Raw genomic sequence first — 18,523 nt, forward strand, 5'->3', positions numbered from 1 at the left:
CTATTGAGTGTGTATGTGTGTGTTTCTTTTTATTTATTTTTTTACTGGTAGCAATGATTCAGGCTACTTATCAAAATATGCTTCTTTTATGTTTTTTTTTTTTTTATGTTGTCCTTTCTAATCAATAGCAAATTAATATGAACAGTGTTTATTGTTTTTTTCTAGATTTTCTGGCATGTGGCTTTTTGGGTAACACTAGGTTTTTGAAATTATTTGTAACATTATAAAAAATCTTGATGGCCCAAAACTTCTGAACAGTAGTAGTGTATTAATAAGAATTAGGAGAGCTATTATAAATTATTTTAAATATCACTTTATTGGTAAATTCATTGGTCTAGTTTATGAATTTCATTTGTTTCTCTTTCTTCAGGTTCACAGGCGTTCGGCAGAGAGGCTCCGGGACTTGTGCTGTGCGAACAGAGGCACCTTCATTAAAGTAGGGCAGCACCTGGGAGCCCTGGACTACCTCCTGCCTGAGGAGTACACCAGCACGCTGAAGATCCTGCACAGCAGAGCACCTCAGAGCAGTATGGAGGAGATCAGGCAGGTCATACGAGAAGACCTGGGGAAAGAGGTTTGTTTTTCTGTCTGTCTGACAAAGTATATGCATCAAATGGGCGATGCAAGGAAGATAGGAATTTCAGCAACTACTTGATTTTCCATTCATGACATATTTCTGGAATATTCTGTTGGAAGAAATCTGGAAATGAATGGTAAATGTTGGTTTATTAATTTATCTTTATTTTAATGATGCAAATCACATTTTCTCAAGTCATTAGTGTAGGCTGCTCCTTGTGATAGAGGCTGTTATTCAATAATTGTCTCGGTCACTGTGGGTCAGCAGAGTTAATGTCACATGAGAGAAGCTGTGGTCTGCCTCGTCCTCTTCTGTCAGCACTTTTGTGCCTCTCGTCAGAGCAGCCATCCTGAAAGTGCTCCCTCTCAGAAATGTTTTGACAGGCATTTCAATTTTGATGGAGATAATTGTTCTGTTCTGAAGATGACCTGTTCAAGTCATCTATCAGCTTGTGTCCCATTGTTTTGTGTTGGTATCTGGCTGTTTTCTCACATTACACAGGAACAAGGCTGCCTTTGAGAAGAGGTGTTTTGTTACTTTTCGAATCAATCAAACATATAATTTTACCTGAGAAATGATACGCTTAAAAATAAAGGATCCAAAAATGAGTTTTCACAGTGATTCCCCAAAAAACCTATCAGTGAACGGTTCTTAACTTAAGAACCTTTTCTTGAAGAACATTTTAATAATCTAAAGAACCTTTTTTTTCAATATAAAGAACATTTTGTGCAATGGAAAGATTCCATGGATGTTAAAGGTTCTTCATGGAATCATTGATGCTGATAAAGAACCTTTATTTTGAAGATTAAAGAAAGAAAATCTTGCGTTAAAAAAGAGGTACCCAAGCCATACGGTACGAATAATTCCCCCCAAAATGAACATTTACTAACCCCCGAGCCATCCAAGATTTGAGTTTGTTTCTTCATCGGAACACATTTGGAGAAATGTAGCATCGCTTGCTCACTCACTAATGGATGGATTATTGTGATGTGTTTATCCTCTGTTTGAACTCTCAATCTGACGGCACCCATTCACTGCAGAAGGATCTATTTGTGAAAAACTGATTTAATGCTAAATTTCTACAAATCTTTTCTGATGAAGAAACAAACTCCTATACATATTGGATGGCCTAAGGGTGCGTAATATACATTTTTGGGTGAACTATTCCTTTAAGCAACAACCTAGCAAATATTTTTCTTCTGAACATCTAAAAATCTAAGAATCTTTTTAATGCATTCTCACACTGTGGCAATCGCAAATCCCGTTGCGTTTTAGTATTTCAGGTATCTTCAAGGTCACAAAACTTCCCAATTCTGGCTGAATGACCTTGAACAGGATGGACTATTCAAACCTGTAATCACACAACCGGAGTCTGAGCAGGTAACCATTAAAGAGCGACCCTCCCTCGTCTGACCTTGAGAGGGCTACGCTTGTACCCGGCTCCTCTAGGGTGATTACTGCATCTTTACAGTTTTATTATTGTAATTATTAGCTCTAATAGATCAGTCTGACTTCTTGCTTCACTGCCTCCCCGCCTCCCATTTTTCTCTCTCTCACATAATCCCTATCCCTCCCTGCTGTATGACAGCCGCACTGGCTGCAACATTACGTAATTCTAGCCAGGTCGCTACTGGCTTGCGGAGGTTTAGTTTTTTTTGTTTTGATGTGTGTGTGTGTGTGTGCTGCGAGGTAAGAAGTATTTGAGACGTTGCTGTTTTGTGTCGGGAACTGGAGATGGACCAGTCACGGCTCGTTGCGCTCAGTGCGGCGGCAGAATAATCCGTCTGCCTCTGTGTCACAATAAAAGTCCCCCCAAATCTCTGACTTTCTCCTTTTGTCTCTCGTTCACTCCATTATCGTTTCTGTGTGAGAGTGTGTGGATATGTAGATTAGGTGCGGCTTGTGCTCCGAATGTTGTGCAAGAATAAAGCATCTCTGTATGCTCCGTGTCAGGTCAGCGCAAGGGTTTTTAATGAACATTATTCATCTGGATTTAGCAGGGACATTTTATTTTTATTATCTTTATTTATTTCATCTTTTATTTATTTTACCCCAATTACGCCTGGAATTGATGGGAGGAAAATGCTTCATTGCATATAAATATATATATAAAGAAGCATTTCCCTCCCATTGTCTACACACACACACACACATATATGTATAACTACTCAGTAGTTTTCTGTTTAGTTTTTTGTATGTGTAATATAATTTGAGTTTAATAAATAGTGTTAATATATTTATCAATTATATAAATTGTTTTATTTATTTATTTTTAATTCTTCTTAGTGTTGGTTTCCTTTTAATACTGGAAGGTATATAAACATCAGAATTTAAAGGGGTCATCGGATGCAAAATTCACTTTTACATTATGTTTGAACTGAAATGTGTCTTGGCAGTGTGTGTGTGTACACAACCACCCTGTAAAAACCATGACCCCTTTCTGAAATCAAGCCGTTCTCAGATTCTTGGCTGTGTGACGTCACACAGGCCAAGGCCCCTCCCCCGATGTTTTACCTTAGACCCGCCCTGAGCGAGCTGTATACTGTCCGCCATTGTTTCGACGCCAGAGCAGGTGTAGACAAGAATGTCTGCTAAGCGCTTGAGGTGCTTTGTTGTTGAATGTCATAACAAACATAGCAGGTCGTCATTTACTCCTGACATCTGAGCCGCTGAAGACACAGTGGATTAGCTTTGTTTTTGTAGGGAATGCATCCTCCGATCTACCTAAATGTGCCTATGCTCGTGCTTGTGATCCAGCTTCACCTACAGAAGAAGTGAGTATAAGTTTTTTTTAGTTTTTAATGAATTTTGCAAATTACCTTTCCTAATAATGTACTAGTTAGCAAGTTTCATGATATATGTGGCTAAAGCTTATAGTCTCTCAGAGAACTGTGCGTCACCCCATGGAAGAGAGGGGCGGAGCCAGCAGAGCTCATTAGCATTTAAAGGGAAATGCACCATAACGGCTTGTTGTGAACAGAGCTGTTTTTAGTTTTAGACAAGAGGTCTTAAACCCTGTTCCTGGGGACCCACTATCCTGAAGCAGAGGTGGGGGCAAGTCACACATTTTCAAGTCTCACGCAAGTCCCTACCATCAAGTCTCAAGTCACAGTACAAACAAATCAAGCAAGTCAAGTCAGTGGCTCACCTCAAGCAAGTCAAGTCGAGTCCTGATAAGGGTCAAGTCAAGTCACGGTATCAAACAGGAACAAATATATTTTTGTCACACGACCTGATAAATTTTTCCTCAGAAATTAACTTTTTTAATTGCACATTTAAAATAATAATGTTTTAAATATAACATTTAGAAAATAGGCAAAATACTACTTGGTATACCGATAAGTCTGTAATTGAGAAAATATGAATAAAATATATAATAAAAGATAAAATTATGCATCTCATATTTATGCTATATTGAGTTTGACCATCCTAGGAGACACAGATAATATTTAACAGATGTTTGAAAATGATTTTGCACTAAATATCTCCAGCGAAGACTGGGATTCAGTCTGGGAGCACGCTAAAGAATTTCAGTGTGTAACAAAACATGCTATTCAATTTAAAATAATATGCTGACTACAAATCACCCCTTATATCAGAAATAAAATGGACCCAATTTTTTTCATCGGATATAGACACCCTATTTGGACTGTTTCTTTCACTTTGCATGATTGCCTACATTGTTCTTGAAAACTATTGTCATCATGACTCAAAACAAGAAGCCTATTGCTGTTAACGTTTATGTATCTTCCCCTGTTACTTATCGATGTCTTTGATTTTATCTAAATAAGAACTAAATTGACAGCTGTGCATTTAAGGTCTGCCTAAGCTTTTTGTTTTGTTTTTGTTTTCTGTTTGTTCTGTTCTGATTCGCTCAGTATTCAGTGTGTTGCTTAGAGACGCGCGTAACTCTAGCTGTGGGCTGAACGGAACTGTTGTCAGCCACGCTGAAAATATTACCAAATATCGTATGTTATAAATATAAAAACTCATACTAGGGCCATTTTGACAACATGTCTTAGATTTTGGGTTCAAGAGAAATATCACTAATCGATAAAACGATTGGTTTCCGTGGTACAAGTCCATATATTGATTTACAAAGAGGGATACTTGACACTAAAGCACTGTTTTGAGAGACAAACGCCAGCGGAAATTTAAGTTTGACGTCGTTAATTACAAACACAAGATTAATCATTTATAATCACTTTAATTTAATGACAAACCTAAGTTGAATTTTAAGACCGATGCTATTTTCAACTAACGAACAAGCTTACATACCTTTCCTTTATGAAGTGGTGACGTCCGGGCTTTGCAAATGCATACACTTTCGAAGAGTTAATCCAAACATCTCGGGAGATTCTCTTGCTCCCTGTATTTGGCGTGCTGCATTTCTGCATTTCTATCCGACCCAATTGCAGAAAGCAACACACAGCTCGCGCATATAGTGCTGTTGTTTGTATTTCAATCGCTTAATTCACTTGTTTTTAAACCGCAATGCTTAAAAACGCGTGCAAATTATGCGTTTTCGCAACCATAGTGCCCACAGCAACGTGACATGAGCGCACTAAATAGGCTAAAGCTTGCCACAAAGCCCCAGCAAAAGTTACAATAAATGTGTCTGGGGAAAATAGTAAGGAGATATTTGAATTATTTATTAATAAACTAGTGTTTTCTGAGTCAGTGCCACAAAGATGAAGTTAAAAATCCTGATCTCCTCATTGGATGCTTCTTTAGAAAGAAATGCATCTGTACGGATTATAATGAAAGAGTTTTTGTTTTGGATATGAATTATGTAGTTTTGTAGTAATTCAAAGCTTTCTATAGATATATTCATCATGTCTGTAAGGAAAATATTCTCTGAGGTTCATTTTTGTGAAGTGCTCCTGTTCAAGACTGGGATGGCAAGCACATCCTATTAGTTTTCTTTATTTTAGAAAAGCACTATGTTTTCTTGATATTGTGAGTGCACACAAATAAAAATAGATCCTTTATAGTTCCAAATGATATATTATTCTTACCTTTATGAGCAACAATTAAGGAGTATTTAATTTGTTTCCACTGATGTCCTGAAGCGCGCTTCAGCTTCCACTCCCCGCATAAACGATTGGATATGAATCTAGCGCACATTTATCTAGGTTAAATGTTTATGCTAACATTTTGATATGCTTTAAGTAATTTATATCTATAGATTTTATTTTCGGCAAGTCGTAATTACATCGTATGACATTGTCTCATTTGATGCTCATAAGTTTCTTCATATTGCGTTAGTATCTCATAACAGCAAATCAGTAAAAGAATAAAAATTGCACTACGAAAGATCTCCATGATTAGCCTGTTTTTCACTTCCTGTTTTCCCTGCTTGAGAATTTCTGTCCAATGAATGGATGACCTTGGCACACGTGTGGTTTTGTTTACAATTTCTGGTTCACTTGCAAAAAGAAAAAATTCTATTTGGTCCAGACCAAAGAAAGTGAACTATCGGACTTTCCTGGTGTGAATACACCAATAGACTTTTCATTAAGACCCTAAAGGATCATATCAACTTGTGGAAAATGGGCATCCGATGACCCCTTTAAAATATAGAAATTGTAAATATACATAAAAGCCAAACCCAGAGAAGGAATCTGCCTCCTCATTTTCAGTCTACCGTACACCACTAGGCTGGAGTATCCAATGTGCTGTGCTGTACCTTGACTGGTTGGCAGGTCCCTTCAAACACAGTCTCTGCCAGGGCTTTTAGCGAGAGTTTCCTGCACCGTGAGGTAAACTACAGCATCCCAGAATTCCCCCACCTCCCCTCATATTTATTTATGAGGCCTGGCATGGTCTCACACAAAATCAAAAAGCTGTTACGGGCGGCTCTGGATCCATTTAGATAAGGAATTATTGATATCACAAAGGTGTGGGGAGGAAGACAGACACTGGTTTTGGTTTCCTCTCAGCTTGCCTTCACTCTATCTCTTTAATTCACTCTTCTTTAAGCCCCTGAGCAACTGAAATGTTATTCCATAAGATTTCCAGTTAATAGAGCCAGGCCTCTGCTTTATGCACTCTTGGCATAGTAGAAAGCTACTCGGCTTGATATATATGTATGTGAATATACATGTATACTCATTTATATATTTATAGATTTTATATAAAATGCCTAAAATTAGTAATAAATTCCCTTACATGTGATAGCAATACACTGCTTTTATTGTAACCTTGTTAATGTGTGGCACCTCTCAGCACACAACAAAAGAACAGCTATTATCCTTTTGGGTTGCATGGCTTTCTAGAAGCCTCAAGGAACGTTGTGTTCTGGTGAACAGCATTAACCTCCAGCACACTGTATAAGGGAGGGTTGGGTAGAGGGACTGAAAAAAGTACGAGGCACTTAGTAGTTCAATTATGCAAATATTTATCAAAAGTAATTATCACGTTCTGGTGAAAAATGGAGCTAATTACTCAACACTACCTAGTTTTGAGCTCTCATTGTGGGGGGGAGTGCGCACACAACAATTTGAGCAAGGACTCTCAACCATGAGCCTTAGGGGTTGTTTGTTAATAAATAATAGTATGTACTGAGGTGGTAGTGAACATTAATAATAATAGCAGGTCTTTAAATTTAATAAAGTGTAAACTAAATTCATAAGTGCAATAGCTTAGAAAAGTAATTGCACAACAAGACAAACAATTTGAGACGTTATTCATGCCAGATTTCTCTGGCAGTGTATTTTTTGGGACTGTTTGCTGGTTTTATCGGCCACAAGATGAAAATCGTAAGTGTGACTGCTTAGTAAAATAATAACGCATCAAGACATGCGATGCGACATGTTATTCCTGCAAGAAAAGGCCAGACTTGGATTCCTCTGGAAGTGTGTCTCTTTGGGATTTGTTTGCCGGTTTTATCGTCCACAAGATGAAAATCGTTAGTGCGATCACTTAGAAAAGTAATAGTGAAACAAGACGCACAGATGTTAATGTCAGAAAAGGCCAAACTTTGAAATCCTAAATTTGAGTAATATATTTAGATGCATTTACGACATATTGTAATTATCGTAATTCCGAGATGACGACACGTGACCTTCTAACTGAATTATACGTTTCTATGGCAACACCATTAGCGCCAAAGCATCAAGTGCTTGCAGAACTCATAATTACAGCTTGTAAGCTTGGATTGTTCTTAGAGATATGACTTCGAACATGTGACCGCTGTACCAACTGACCAGTGCCAGATTCATTTAGGTGCTCCCTCAGAGTCCGAGGACGTGGACAACTCAGAGTAGAATGTTACGTATTGTCATCTCGTAATTTCATTAGTCAATTCTTGTAGGTGATTGTATGTAGTGTAATATATGTTCTCACCTGAAAATGCTCTCCTCCACATCTGCTGAGGCATATGCTTTTTCCATGACACCTCCACACATTTAGATAGGTCTTGCGTGGTCAGTCACAGTTTCACTTGAGGATGGATGAATGAATGATGCATTTATATACCGCTTTTATTGTGCATTGCCGTACACCCAGAGCGCTTTACAATCATTTGGGGGTCTCTCCTCAACCACCACCAGTGTGCAGCATCCACTTGGATGATGCGACGGCAGCCACAGTACAACGGTGCCGGTACACTCACCACACACCAGCTACAGGTGGAGAGGACAGTGATAGATCTAAAAGATGCTTTCCTATGCTGGTTAACCTAAGAAAGGCCCTGCCACTCATTAACCAAAGGAGACTCAATTAACCTTTTGTGAGACAATGGGTTGTACAAGAGAGGTTGGCCACATTTGTTTTTACCACTCCTCTGCAGTTATCTACTTTAGCAAAGACAGACGTATTAGTCTGCAGTTTCCACTAGTTTTCTATCATTTGCTAGAGAAATGTTCTTTAAGCTGTCATTGATATAAAAACACCTCACCTTCATAAATATCTTCTCGCCCGCACAGGTTCATGTCGAGTCCAGAGATAGGATCTCTCTGTAAGACCCTTCCACAATATTGTATTTAATGTCACTGTTTGGTCACATCATCACTTTTTTTCTGCACCGGAGCATGCAATATAATCTCTAATCGACACTTAGCTTCTTGTCAAATCCCCCCTCAGTTGAGCAACCGTGCCATCTGAGCTACGAGATGAAGTTCTTAACCGCTCTGTTAGCTTGGTGTAAATAGATCCCATCTCTGCTCTCCCATCTCTTTTCCTCCTCACCTAATATTCTTTTGCAAACTTCCTGAACCATTAGCTCAGCTATGCCCTTGAGGGGGACAGAGTATTGTTTCTAAGTTTTTTTTTAATTTTTTTTTATTGAAATGTCACTATTCTTGCAGTTTTATATCTTATTTATATTTAATTATATTTATACTATTAAAATATTTAAATTTTTATTTCAAACATGCTTTTTCATGTTTAATTGTTGTTATATATATCTGAAGGATCTGGAGTGATTCTGGATGAAGGAATGGACTCTGATCTCTTCAGGTGTTCTCATCAGGCATTATAGGAGAAAATTTAGAGTATTGAATGAAAGGGTGCCGTTAATTGTGGCCAATGTGTATTAGAGAGAAATATTTTTTTCATAATGATATCTCCCCCAATTTTAAATTCTTATTCTCCAATGAAAGGTTAGATTTTTGTGAATTTTTTAAATAAAAGAACAAAAGGATTAACAATGCAGATTAATTTTCACAGCAGCCTTTGATCATATTTACAGAGGGTACCAACAATTCTGACCAATTATGTGTATATATCTTTATATACATATACATATATATAATATATTAGTCCTGTCAAAAAATTAATCGCGATTTTTTGTTTGCATAATATGTGTGTGTTCTGTGTATATTTATTATGTATATATTTGGAAAATATTTACATGTATTTACATGTCTATATTTATATTCATATAATTTATATTATAAATAAATTAATTTAACCTTTTGTGAGATGATAAATTCATTTAATATATAAAAATAACATATTTCTCTTTCTATATTTTTATATTATGTAAACAAAAACGTTTATTTTGGATGTGATTAATCACGATTAATCGTTTGACAGCACTAACACACACACACACACACACACACAGATGTATTAGGGCTCACTCACTCATTCACTCAATTTCAAATTTTAGCGTACAATTACAATTATAGTGTTATTTTAATTTAAATTTTTAATTTAAATTTTTAATTTTGTGGCCACTACTCAAGTCTATAGTGTCACCTGAATATTCAGAAATCATTCTAATATGCTGATTTGGTGCTTAAGAAATATTTATAATTATTATCAGTGTTGGAGCTGCTAAATAGATACATAATAAATAATTATTTTTCAATTTGAAATCTTTTGTTGCATTATAAATGTCTTTACTTCTATTTCAATCAATGATTTGTTTTTTTCCTGAATAAAAGTATTAGCTTCTTAAATTATATAATAAATATTATTAATAAATATATTTTCTGCACATTAAACAAGCACCCTCAAATATGATGATGGTCCCTCAGAAGGGGGAAAGTCATATATTAGCTAGGGTTTTTGTTTACTGTGCTGGATGGGAATCCGGTCAGTTTCCAACTAGAGTCCACTATGCAACTGTAGCCTCATTTGGACCCTGTACCCTCATTCATCTTCAGCCAGGTTATGAGTCTCTGATCTACCGGTGCAATGTGAGCTCTCTGGCCTGTAGGTCTGCGCTTGTCCCTTAGAGAAAAGACTGGGCTCATGGGGCAGGGATCCATTACAGGGGACCATTAAACAACAGATGGCAGACGAGTCCCAGCCTAGGAGTGGCCTGTGAGTGTGTGCGCTCGATCGGACGAGGGAATCAGTGCTGTGGGAAGGGATCCCTCAGAAAGCGCCACCGCTGCTGCCTCATTCTCAATGACACAATGGCCAGCCAAGCATGTAAATGTGCATCATTTCCTCTAATGATGTGCTGGATGTGTGGCATCATACGGGGCGTGTTTCAGCAGCACAGACGCAGAGGCTGCAGGAGCAAGACGAACCGAAACACTCGCTGGGACGGCAGCTGTGATTAATCACCCTGCCCCAATACTCTTCCGCCTTTCTTTCAATTGTTCATTCAGTCGTTATGTCTCTCTTTCTTCATTGTTTTCTTTCTTTCTTTTTCTTTTTCATTTATTTATGCTTGCTTTTGTTTGTTTTTGTTCTTTCATTTATTCATTCTTTTGTTTCATTTTTTATTCATTCCTCTTTTTTCGTGTTTTTATTTTTTTGTTCTTTCTTTCATTAACTCATTTATTCACTCTTTCTTCAGTTCATTCTTTCTTTAATTTTGTTCTTACTTTCCTTGTCTATAGTTTGTTCATTTCTTTAGTTCTTTTTCTGTAGTTTGTATTTTATTTTTAATTAGTTTTTTTTCTTTTGTTCTTTTTAATCAGTTCTTTCTTTCTTTTTCTTTCTTCATTATTTTTTCTTTTTTCATTCGTTCTTTTGTTTGTTTTTGTTCTTTTAAATTCTTTCTTTCTTTCTTTCTTTCTTTCTTTCTATGGGACAAGACATTGCACCACAATAAACATAAAACATAAACTGTTTTGAAGTTATAGGCATAAATGTAAACATCCTGCATAAAAACTAGAATGATAAATAAGAGGAAAAAATAATTACAAGAAAAATAAAAGTTAGTTCTTTTCTACTTTTTAATCTTAAGGTTTTTTTACCCCCATAGATTTCCATTGCAACTGCATTACTGTAAATCCAATTTTTGGTTGTTTTTTTGTGGACGGCTGAGTCACAATTTGATCCATGAACACCCCATGAGGCCACAGGATGTTGAAAAATCAGTTATACTTAGCATGAGGGTCTGAGAAAAGAGCATGTGGTCTTTTTTGGCATTGGTGTATGGTAGTAAAGAAGCATGTGGGTGGCTGGACATCTTTGGCATTGGTGATTTGTTGGACCCTGTAAATATCCAGACTCAGCCCTCTTTGCTTCAGTGGTTACCACCCTCGCAGAGTGCAGGCTGTCCCAGTGCTTCCTGTATCCATATGGGCTGTTCTCTACAATCACTGCCATTCCATGCCAAACCCTTTACAGCAACACCAACACTTTGGCCCAAGACAAAGCTTTGTTTTCCAAAAATAATAAAAGATGAAGCATTGGTTTTTGCTTAAGTTTTTGTATGTAGTTTATATTTTTAACTTTTATTTATTTATTTATTGCCTATGTATGTGTGTGTGTATATTTCCATTATGCAAAATCATTTGCATAAGGAAACAGTAAAAATAAGAATGTTTCAATTATGTAATAGTAATTATATTATATGAATATGTGTGTATATAGCACCATTTTTAGAAATATTATGATTAATTTATTTTGCAGTGAGGGAGTTTGGGTACAACTGTGTTTTTTCAACCAATGGCAGGTGGGGAAGTGTTCAGGAAGCGTGTTTTTACAATTGCTTTTAATGCCAATTGTATTGCAGAAATGATAGACTCTATACATTTTTCATAAACAGCTGTCGCAAATATGAGTAATTCATTATTGTACATTCTAACTGATAACGTTTAGACTTTGTGACTTATTTGTTAAAATAAGAGTTATTTTTTTATGAACTGGACTATGCTGATCATGCTGTGTGTTGTTGCATGCAGCCAAAAAAGATAACACAGTAGAACGACATTGTTTAACTTTTTTGTATTATTTTACGGTAGCCAGTTTTCTCTCATCTGTTTCAGTTTGAACTCATTCTCTTGTGCTGTGTACCTGTAGATTTAGTGGACATGCAGCTCTGCCTCTGTAAAAAACACTGCACCAAGCCAATGTAGTACATAGATGTGCCTTTTCATCATAAAGTGAACAGCCAAGTTTACTTGGAGGCTGCAAGTATTTTTTGAAGTCATAAAAAATGAAAAACGAGACGGAACTGTAGCATTTGTGGTGGCATATGTGGTCCTACAGTGTGAATCTGGAGTGTGCCGTAGAAATGACTCGACAATCTGTCCACTCGGCTCTGAAGAGAAGACCCTACTGCACTGCACTGTGGTGCGTCTCGAGACGGTTCCTTGCTCTCTGTGTAAAAAAATAACACTGAAACAACTTTTCCAGACTTTAAACATAAACATTTTTGAAGTTCGTTAATGAGGATGCAGTTATAAATAGGATACATTTTGTATTTTAAATGTATAGAAGCAGAAGCGACTGACTTATGTTTGTTTTGCCTTTTTTGTATTTATCACTAGGGAGCTTTATATGGAAAGGTTTAAAGGAGTAGTTCATCCAAAAAAATGAAAATTTCCTGAAAAATTGACTCTTTCATCTATCATGGATGGCTTGAGGGTGTTTCTTCATCGGAACAGATTTGTAGAAATTTAGCATTATATAACATACTCACCAATGGATCCTCTGCAGTGAATGGGTGCCGTCAGTCAGAATGAAAGTTCAAACTGCTGATTAAAAACAAAAATCCACAAGCAATCCACACAACTCCAGTACATCAGTTAACATCTTGTGAAGTGAAAAACTGTATGTATGTAATAAACCAACTCTATCATTAAGACATTTTAGCTAAAAACTGTTGCTTCCGGCTAAAATGCCTAAAATATCCATAATATTTATCTTTTCCGGTGTCATTTCCTCTGAATCAAAAGAGAAATATACATAGATCAAGCACCATTTACAAGTGAAAACCGCTCAGAACAGTTCTATAACTAATATGTTGGTGGTTTTTGATGTGAGAGGACAACAGAGGGTGGACTTTTTCACTGGATTATACATTATTAAGGATTTTTGACTCGGTTTAGGCAGAAGTGATGGTTTAAAAGGTAAAACACCTTTGTGATGGATTTGGTTTTTTACAAGCTTTTCACTTCACAAGAACTTAATTGAATGTCTGGAAGTTGTGATGTTTTTATCAGCTGTTTGAACTCTCGTTCTGACGGCACCCATTCACTGCAGAGAATCCAGAGGTGAGCAAGTGATGTAATGCAAAATTTCTCTAAATCTGTTTAGATGAAGAAAATAACTCATCTACATGGTCTGGTAAATTTTCAGCAAATTTTAATTTTTGGGTGAAGTATTCCTTTAATAATATAACCTTCTCATTTACGTTAAATATAGCTTTTCGTATAGCAGAACTGTCTTTGCCTGACATTTATAAAAATGAAATAATAAAATAACACATCAACCATGAAAGAGTAAAGAGCAGAAAAGGAAGCAAAAATCATCTCTTGTTGCTTTTGATGGGGCACTACAAAAATGGGAAAATAGTTTTTTTCCTTTTTTTTAAAGAAAAGATGATAAAAATGAATAAAGCAGTGGTGCGTTAGTTCAAAAGCTGATAAATACCCTCTGGGTTTCTCCTCTAGCACGATAAGAGATTAAAATATTACCATAAACACGGCATTATCTCACTCACCAGAGCTTCTCTCCCATACGCCCCACAGCAGAATGTTATCTCTCCATCTCCTCAGCATGAATATCTGCTCCATTAGCAAGCCATTCATCCACCCAATACACTGGCTCTGCTCTGAATAGGACCATAACACTGCTAAAAGTGATTGCATATCTTTTTCTTGTGAGACTGGTTTGATGCCAAACCAGTCAGCTGTTGAAAGTTATTCCCCATTACTGTTTCTTTTGCATTAGCTTCAATGGCCGTAATGGTGCCCATGTGAAAGCATTTGAAGGCTTTTGTCTATCTACAAACCTTCATCATGTCAAGTGGAATCATGTCAACTTTTGTTGTAAATGCATTTCATGAGACTGCCTCAATGCATTTTGCCAAACAGAAAAAATAACGCAGGAAAGAAGCATTTCAAAATATTAACTTTTTTATTTAATGTTTGATTGAGGAGGAGAATTTGTGAACACTTGATTTGTAGCCTTAATTAGCTAAACTTCACCAAACCTCACTTTTACAAACAGAACCTTACAAAATGTTGAAATATATACCTGCAAGACCTATAGGTGTAACTTGCCACTATAGGAAAAAGGGAAAGAATGTTTAAATTTGAGGTTTGAAAAATATTCGTTTTATTAGTTGTATTTATTTTATATTATTTTTGTTTGTTTTTTTGCGTAGGTAGTAGTTGATTGATTCTAATATCACTTTAGATTTGTATATTGTTTATCTTTCTGATTAGGCTTTTATAGATTATTTCTAATACCAAGTTATCCACAGATTCTTTTGGGATATGCTTTCAATATCCAGCATTTAATAATTATGCTTGTTAATCGGGAACGCCTATGGTTTATTGTTATAAATTAGCCCTAAATTGCATTTTGTTGAGTATTTGTATAAAACATTTGGATCTCAGTGTTAAAGTATAGAATGTCCAGTGCCTATTCTTTCCACTTCTGTGCAGGTATAGACATGAATATAGAAATAATAAAGTAGTAGTTCATCCAAAAATGAAAATCATGTACTTGTCCTCATTTCAAAACCCGTATTCTGTCTTGTGTGGAACTATTTTGGATATTCAAAATGTAGGATTATCAGTAAATAAGAATTTGAGAAGTTTTGAATGGTCTGTTTCTCATGCAAAGCCATAAGATCATGTGGAATCTAGTGTATAAGTTGTATAGATTGCTATGGGTATTTTATGTTCCTTTATTGAACAACATACGGGCAATTAAAGGATTACGATACATTTTTGGGTGAACCCTTCCTTTATAACAAGTGGTCAGTATTTCAGAGTTACTGAATAGTGAGATTGATTATTGAGATTACACATACATAATCTAACATTTTCAATGCTTCAAATCAACAAACCAAAAACAACAAACGGAAGGCAGGTGACATGAAAAAAAAAAAAGGTTAGCAATGTGAAATACCCGACAGTGTGAGTGAATGGGGCTCCAAGAGAAGTTGATTTATTTAGTGCTGTGAAAAGATAATATTTAATCTCTAAAGCACTAATCTCTCTTTTTTTTTTTTGCCGCATTGCCTCTGATTATAAGCATCCCAGCTGTGCCTACTTCCCTATTCATGGAGCAGAGTCTTGTGGCTTGTTTTACAGCATCTTTCGGTGTAATTAACATCCTAAACAATCACAGCGCTCTATATCATTTCCAAGTTTTGTGTGGTCAAAGGCATCTTCTCATTTCCCTGCAAAAGGGTTCTGCCTCCTCAAATACCCTACATTTTTGCTCTAGGCTTATTACGTTTCTCAGGGAAGGCTGAATTTTCTGGCACAATGTTCAGTTCTGAAGTAGATTGAAAAGAAGTTATGCGCTTAACTGCACAAGTAATGACTAATTACACCACTTTTCATGCATGCTTGTATGGTACCGTTCAATAGCTGCATGCTGACATGCAATTTCTCGGTTTTTCATTTTTTAAACCTGACAGATCGTACTTGAAGACATCCAGAGTCAAGTCAAGTCACCTTTATTTATATAGCGCTTTTAACAATGTAAATTGCGTCAAAGCAACTGCACAATGTCAAAAAAGGAAAATAGTGTGTCAATGTAAAATGAAAAGATTAAAAAAAGATTTTCAGTTAAAGGCATTTCATTATTGAATTCAGTGATGTCATCATCCAGCTCAGTTCAGTTTAAATAGTGTCTTTGCAATCAGGTCGACGATATCGCTGGAAATTAAGTGTCTCTAACTAAGCAAGCCAGAGGCGACAGCGGCAAGGAACCAAAACTCCATCGGTGACAGAATGGAGAAAAAAACCTTGGGAGAAAGTTCTCCTCTGGCCAAACGAACCAGCAGTTCAATTCCAACTGCAGCAAAGTCAGATTGTAAAGGCTCAGCTGGTTCCAGTGGTCTTTCCCGATGGCTGTCTAAGTGGTGGGGTCCTCACTGGGGATCTGTCTCTGGCGCTCATATCGGTGTCCTGGTCTCCGCTGACGTTCAGGGCTGTAGAGGTCATCCCTGGGTGCTGATCCACCATCTGATCTGGATACAGACTGGATCTGGTGACTGCAGTGACCATCTGGGCTGGATACGGACCGGATCGGGTGCAGGGCTCGCAAAATTTCTAAATCCCTGGTAGCCCTTCGGGCAGGTACTCTTCAGATTTTGGTAGCTCGGAAATTAATTTAACTAGCCCAAATAAAATAAAGACCATAAATGTCAATCAAAAACATTTTCAATACACAAATATCAACGAATATCAAGGAAAGAGTTTTATTTTACTATTTACAAGGTATCTGCAGAATTCTTAAAAATCTATTTAAGGCAATTAAAAAATACTTTTTATACCATTTAACGTATTTAAAACTGTCTAAGGCCTTAAAAACTCTTCAGTTTAGTTGTATCAAATTTAAGCACCCATGGGAGCAATGTTCCCTCTAATTTTCTTTTTCTTGCAGAGCAAAACTTTTCTCTATTGGGCGGACATTTCGGGCACCTGAGCAAAAGCATTCTTTATACCAGACCTGTACTGCGCGCACAAAACAGTGTGTACATTTTAACTTTAATGTGCTATTTATATTTGATTTGACCCTTGATGTAACTAAATGATGTACACTTTAGGTTACCTGAGAAAACATTTTTACTGAACAATACACTGCAGTTCAAAAGTTTGGATCAATAAAGTTTTTTAAAGAAGTTTCTTTGGCTCATCAAGGCTGTATCTATTTGATAAAAAATACTGAATATTATTTCACAAAATAATATTGTGAAATATTATTGCAATTTAAAATAAACTTTCTATTTTAATATTTTAATATACTTTCAAATGTAATTAATTCCTGTGAAGCAAAGCAGTATTTTCAGAGTCACATGATCCTTTAGAAGTCATTCTAATACGCTGATTTTTAATCAATGTTGGAAACAGTTGTACTGCTTTATTATTATTTTTTTTTATACTGTATTTTTTGGGACCTGTGATATTTAAAAAAAATAAAAAGTTAAAAAGAACAGTGTTTAGTCAAAATAGAGATTTTGTTACAATATAAACGATTCAAAAGTTTGGGGTCAGAAATTGTTTTCTTTCTGTTTTAAAGATACTTTAAAAAAGTTTAAAGAAAGTTAAATAAACTTTATTCAGCAAGTATGTGTTAAATGGATAAAATTGATAGTAAAGACTTATATATTTCTATTTTGCATAAATGCTGTTCTTTTAAACTTTTTATTAATCAAATAAAAAAGTAACAGGTTCCAAAAAAAATATGAAGCAGCACAACAGTTTCAACACTGATAATAAATCAGCATATTAGAATGATTTCTGAAGGATCATGGGACACTGAAGACTGGAGTAATGATGCTGAAAATTCAGCTTTGATCACAGGAATAAATAATATTTTATAGTATAGGTATCAAAATAGGAAACCAATATTAGAAATTGCAATAATATTTCACTATATGACTGTTTTTTATGTATTTTGAAATGAATACAGCCTTGATGAGCAAGAGACTCAAAAACAAGGTCAATTATTTATCAGGTTTATAATATAGACCTAACATAATATATTATCAAAACAAACTATTTAAACTGATAGAATAGAATAGAATAGAATACAAACTGAAGCAAAACTTAAGCAGAGATCTGTAAATTAAATATAAAAAACGTGAACATGAATTCTTCTATAGCTGTCTAAACATCGTTATGAAGTACATTTTGTACAATACTCTTGTGTGTGACTGTACATGTTTCAGAGTTTTGTTACCGTTCTTTGCCCATCCTTCACTATTCCAGTTCTTAATCAAGCCACTCTTCTTTAATACATGAGGACGTTTTATTTCACATGTCTTTGCGTTTGCGTTGGCTCTCGTGTTGAGCGCACCGCAACCATTGAAGTATTCAGTTTCTACAGCGACTCACATCGTTCTGAAACCTGTAAACCGCATTCACCGGTTCTAACTCTGTCGCTACGGTGACTGGGGATATGTCCCCGGGGCTCATCTAGAGTGTTTCAGTGTATCCATGAAATGATTTAGAACCCCCCATGTGATATGTGAAAAGCACTTTTAAGACGTTAACAACACTTTGTCATAATTTCAGGTGGACAAGCTGGGCTGCTCTCTTACTGATTCCACTAGTGAGACTAAAA

The 18,523-nt window shown here is 36.0% G+C and overlaps 1 protein-coding gene across 1 annotated transcript in view; it reads left to right on the forward strand.

The window, feature by feature from the left end:
- LOC306886550 (aarF domain-containing protein kinase 1-like) overlaps positions 1-18,523 on the forward strand; it is a gene marked incomplete at its 3' end in the record, with an annotated part of 120,008 nt that overhangs the window by 34,599 nt on the left and 66,886 nt on the right. Inside the window, exon 4 of the mRNA XM_079443737.1 lies at positions 371-574. Within this exon, the coding sequence (XP_079299863.1) occupies positions 371-574 (204 nt within the window). The remainder of the gene's footprint in view (positions 1-370; positions 575-18,523) is intronic.

Source organism: Barbus barbus (genome assembly GCF_936440315.1).
Source record: "Barbus barbus genome assembly, chromosome: 20".
Lineage (NCBI taxonomy): Eukaryota > Metazoa > Chordata > Actinopteri > Cypriniformes > Cyprinidae > Barbus > Barbus barbus.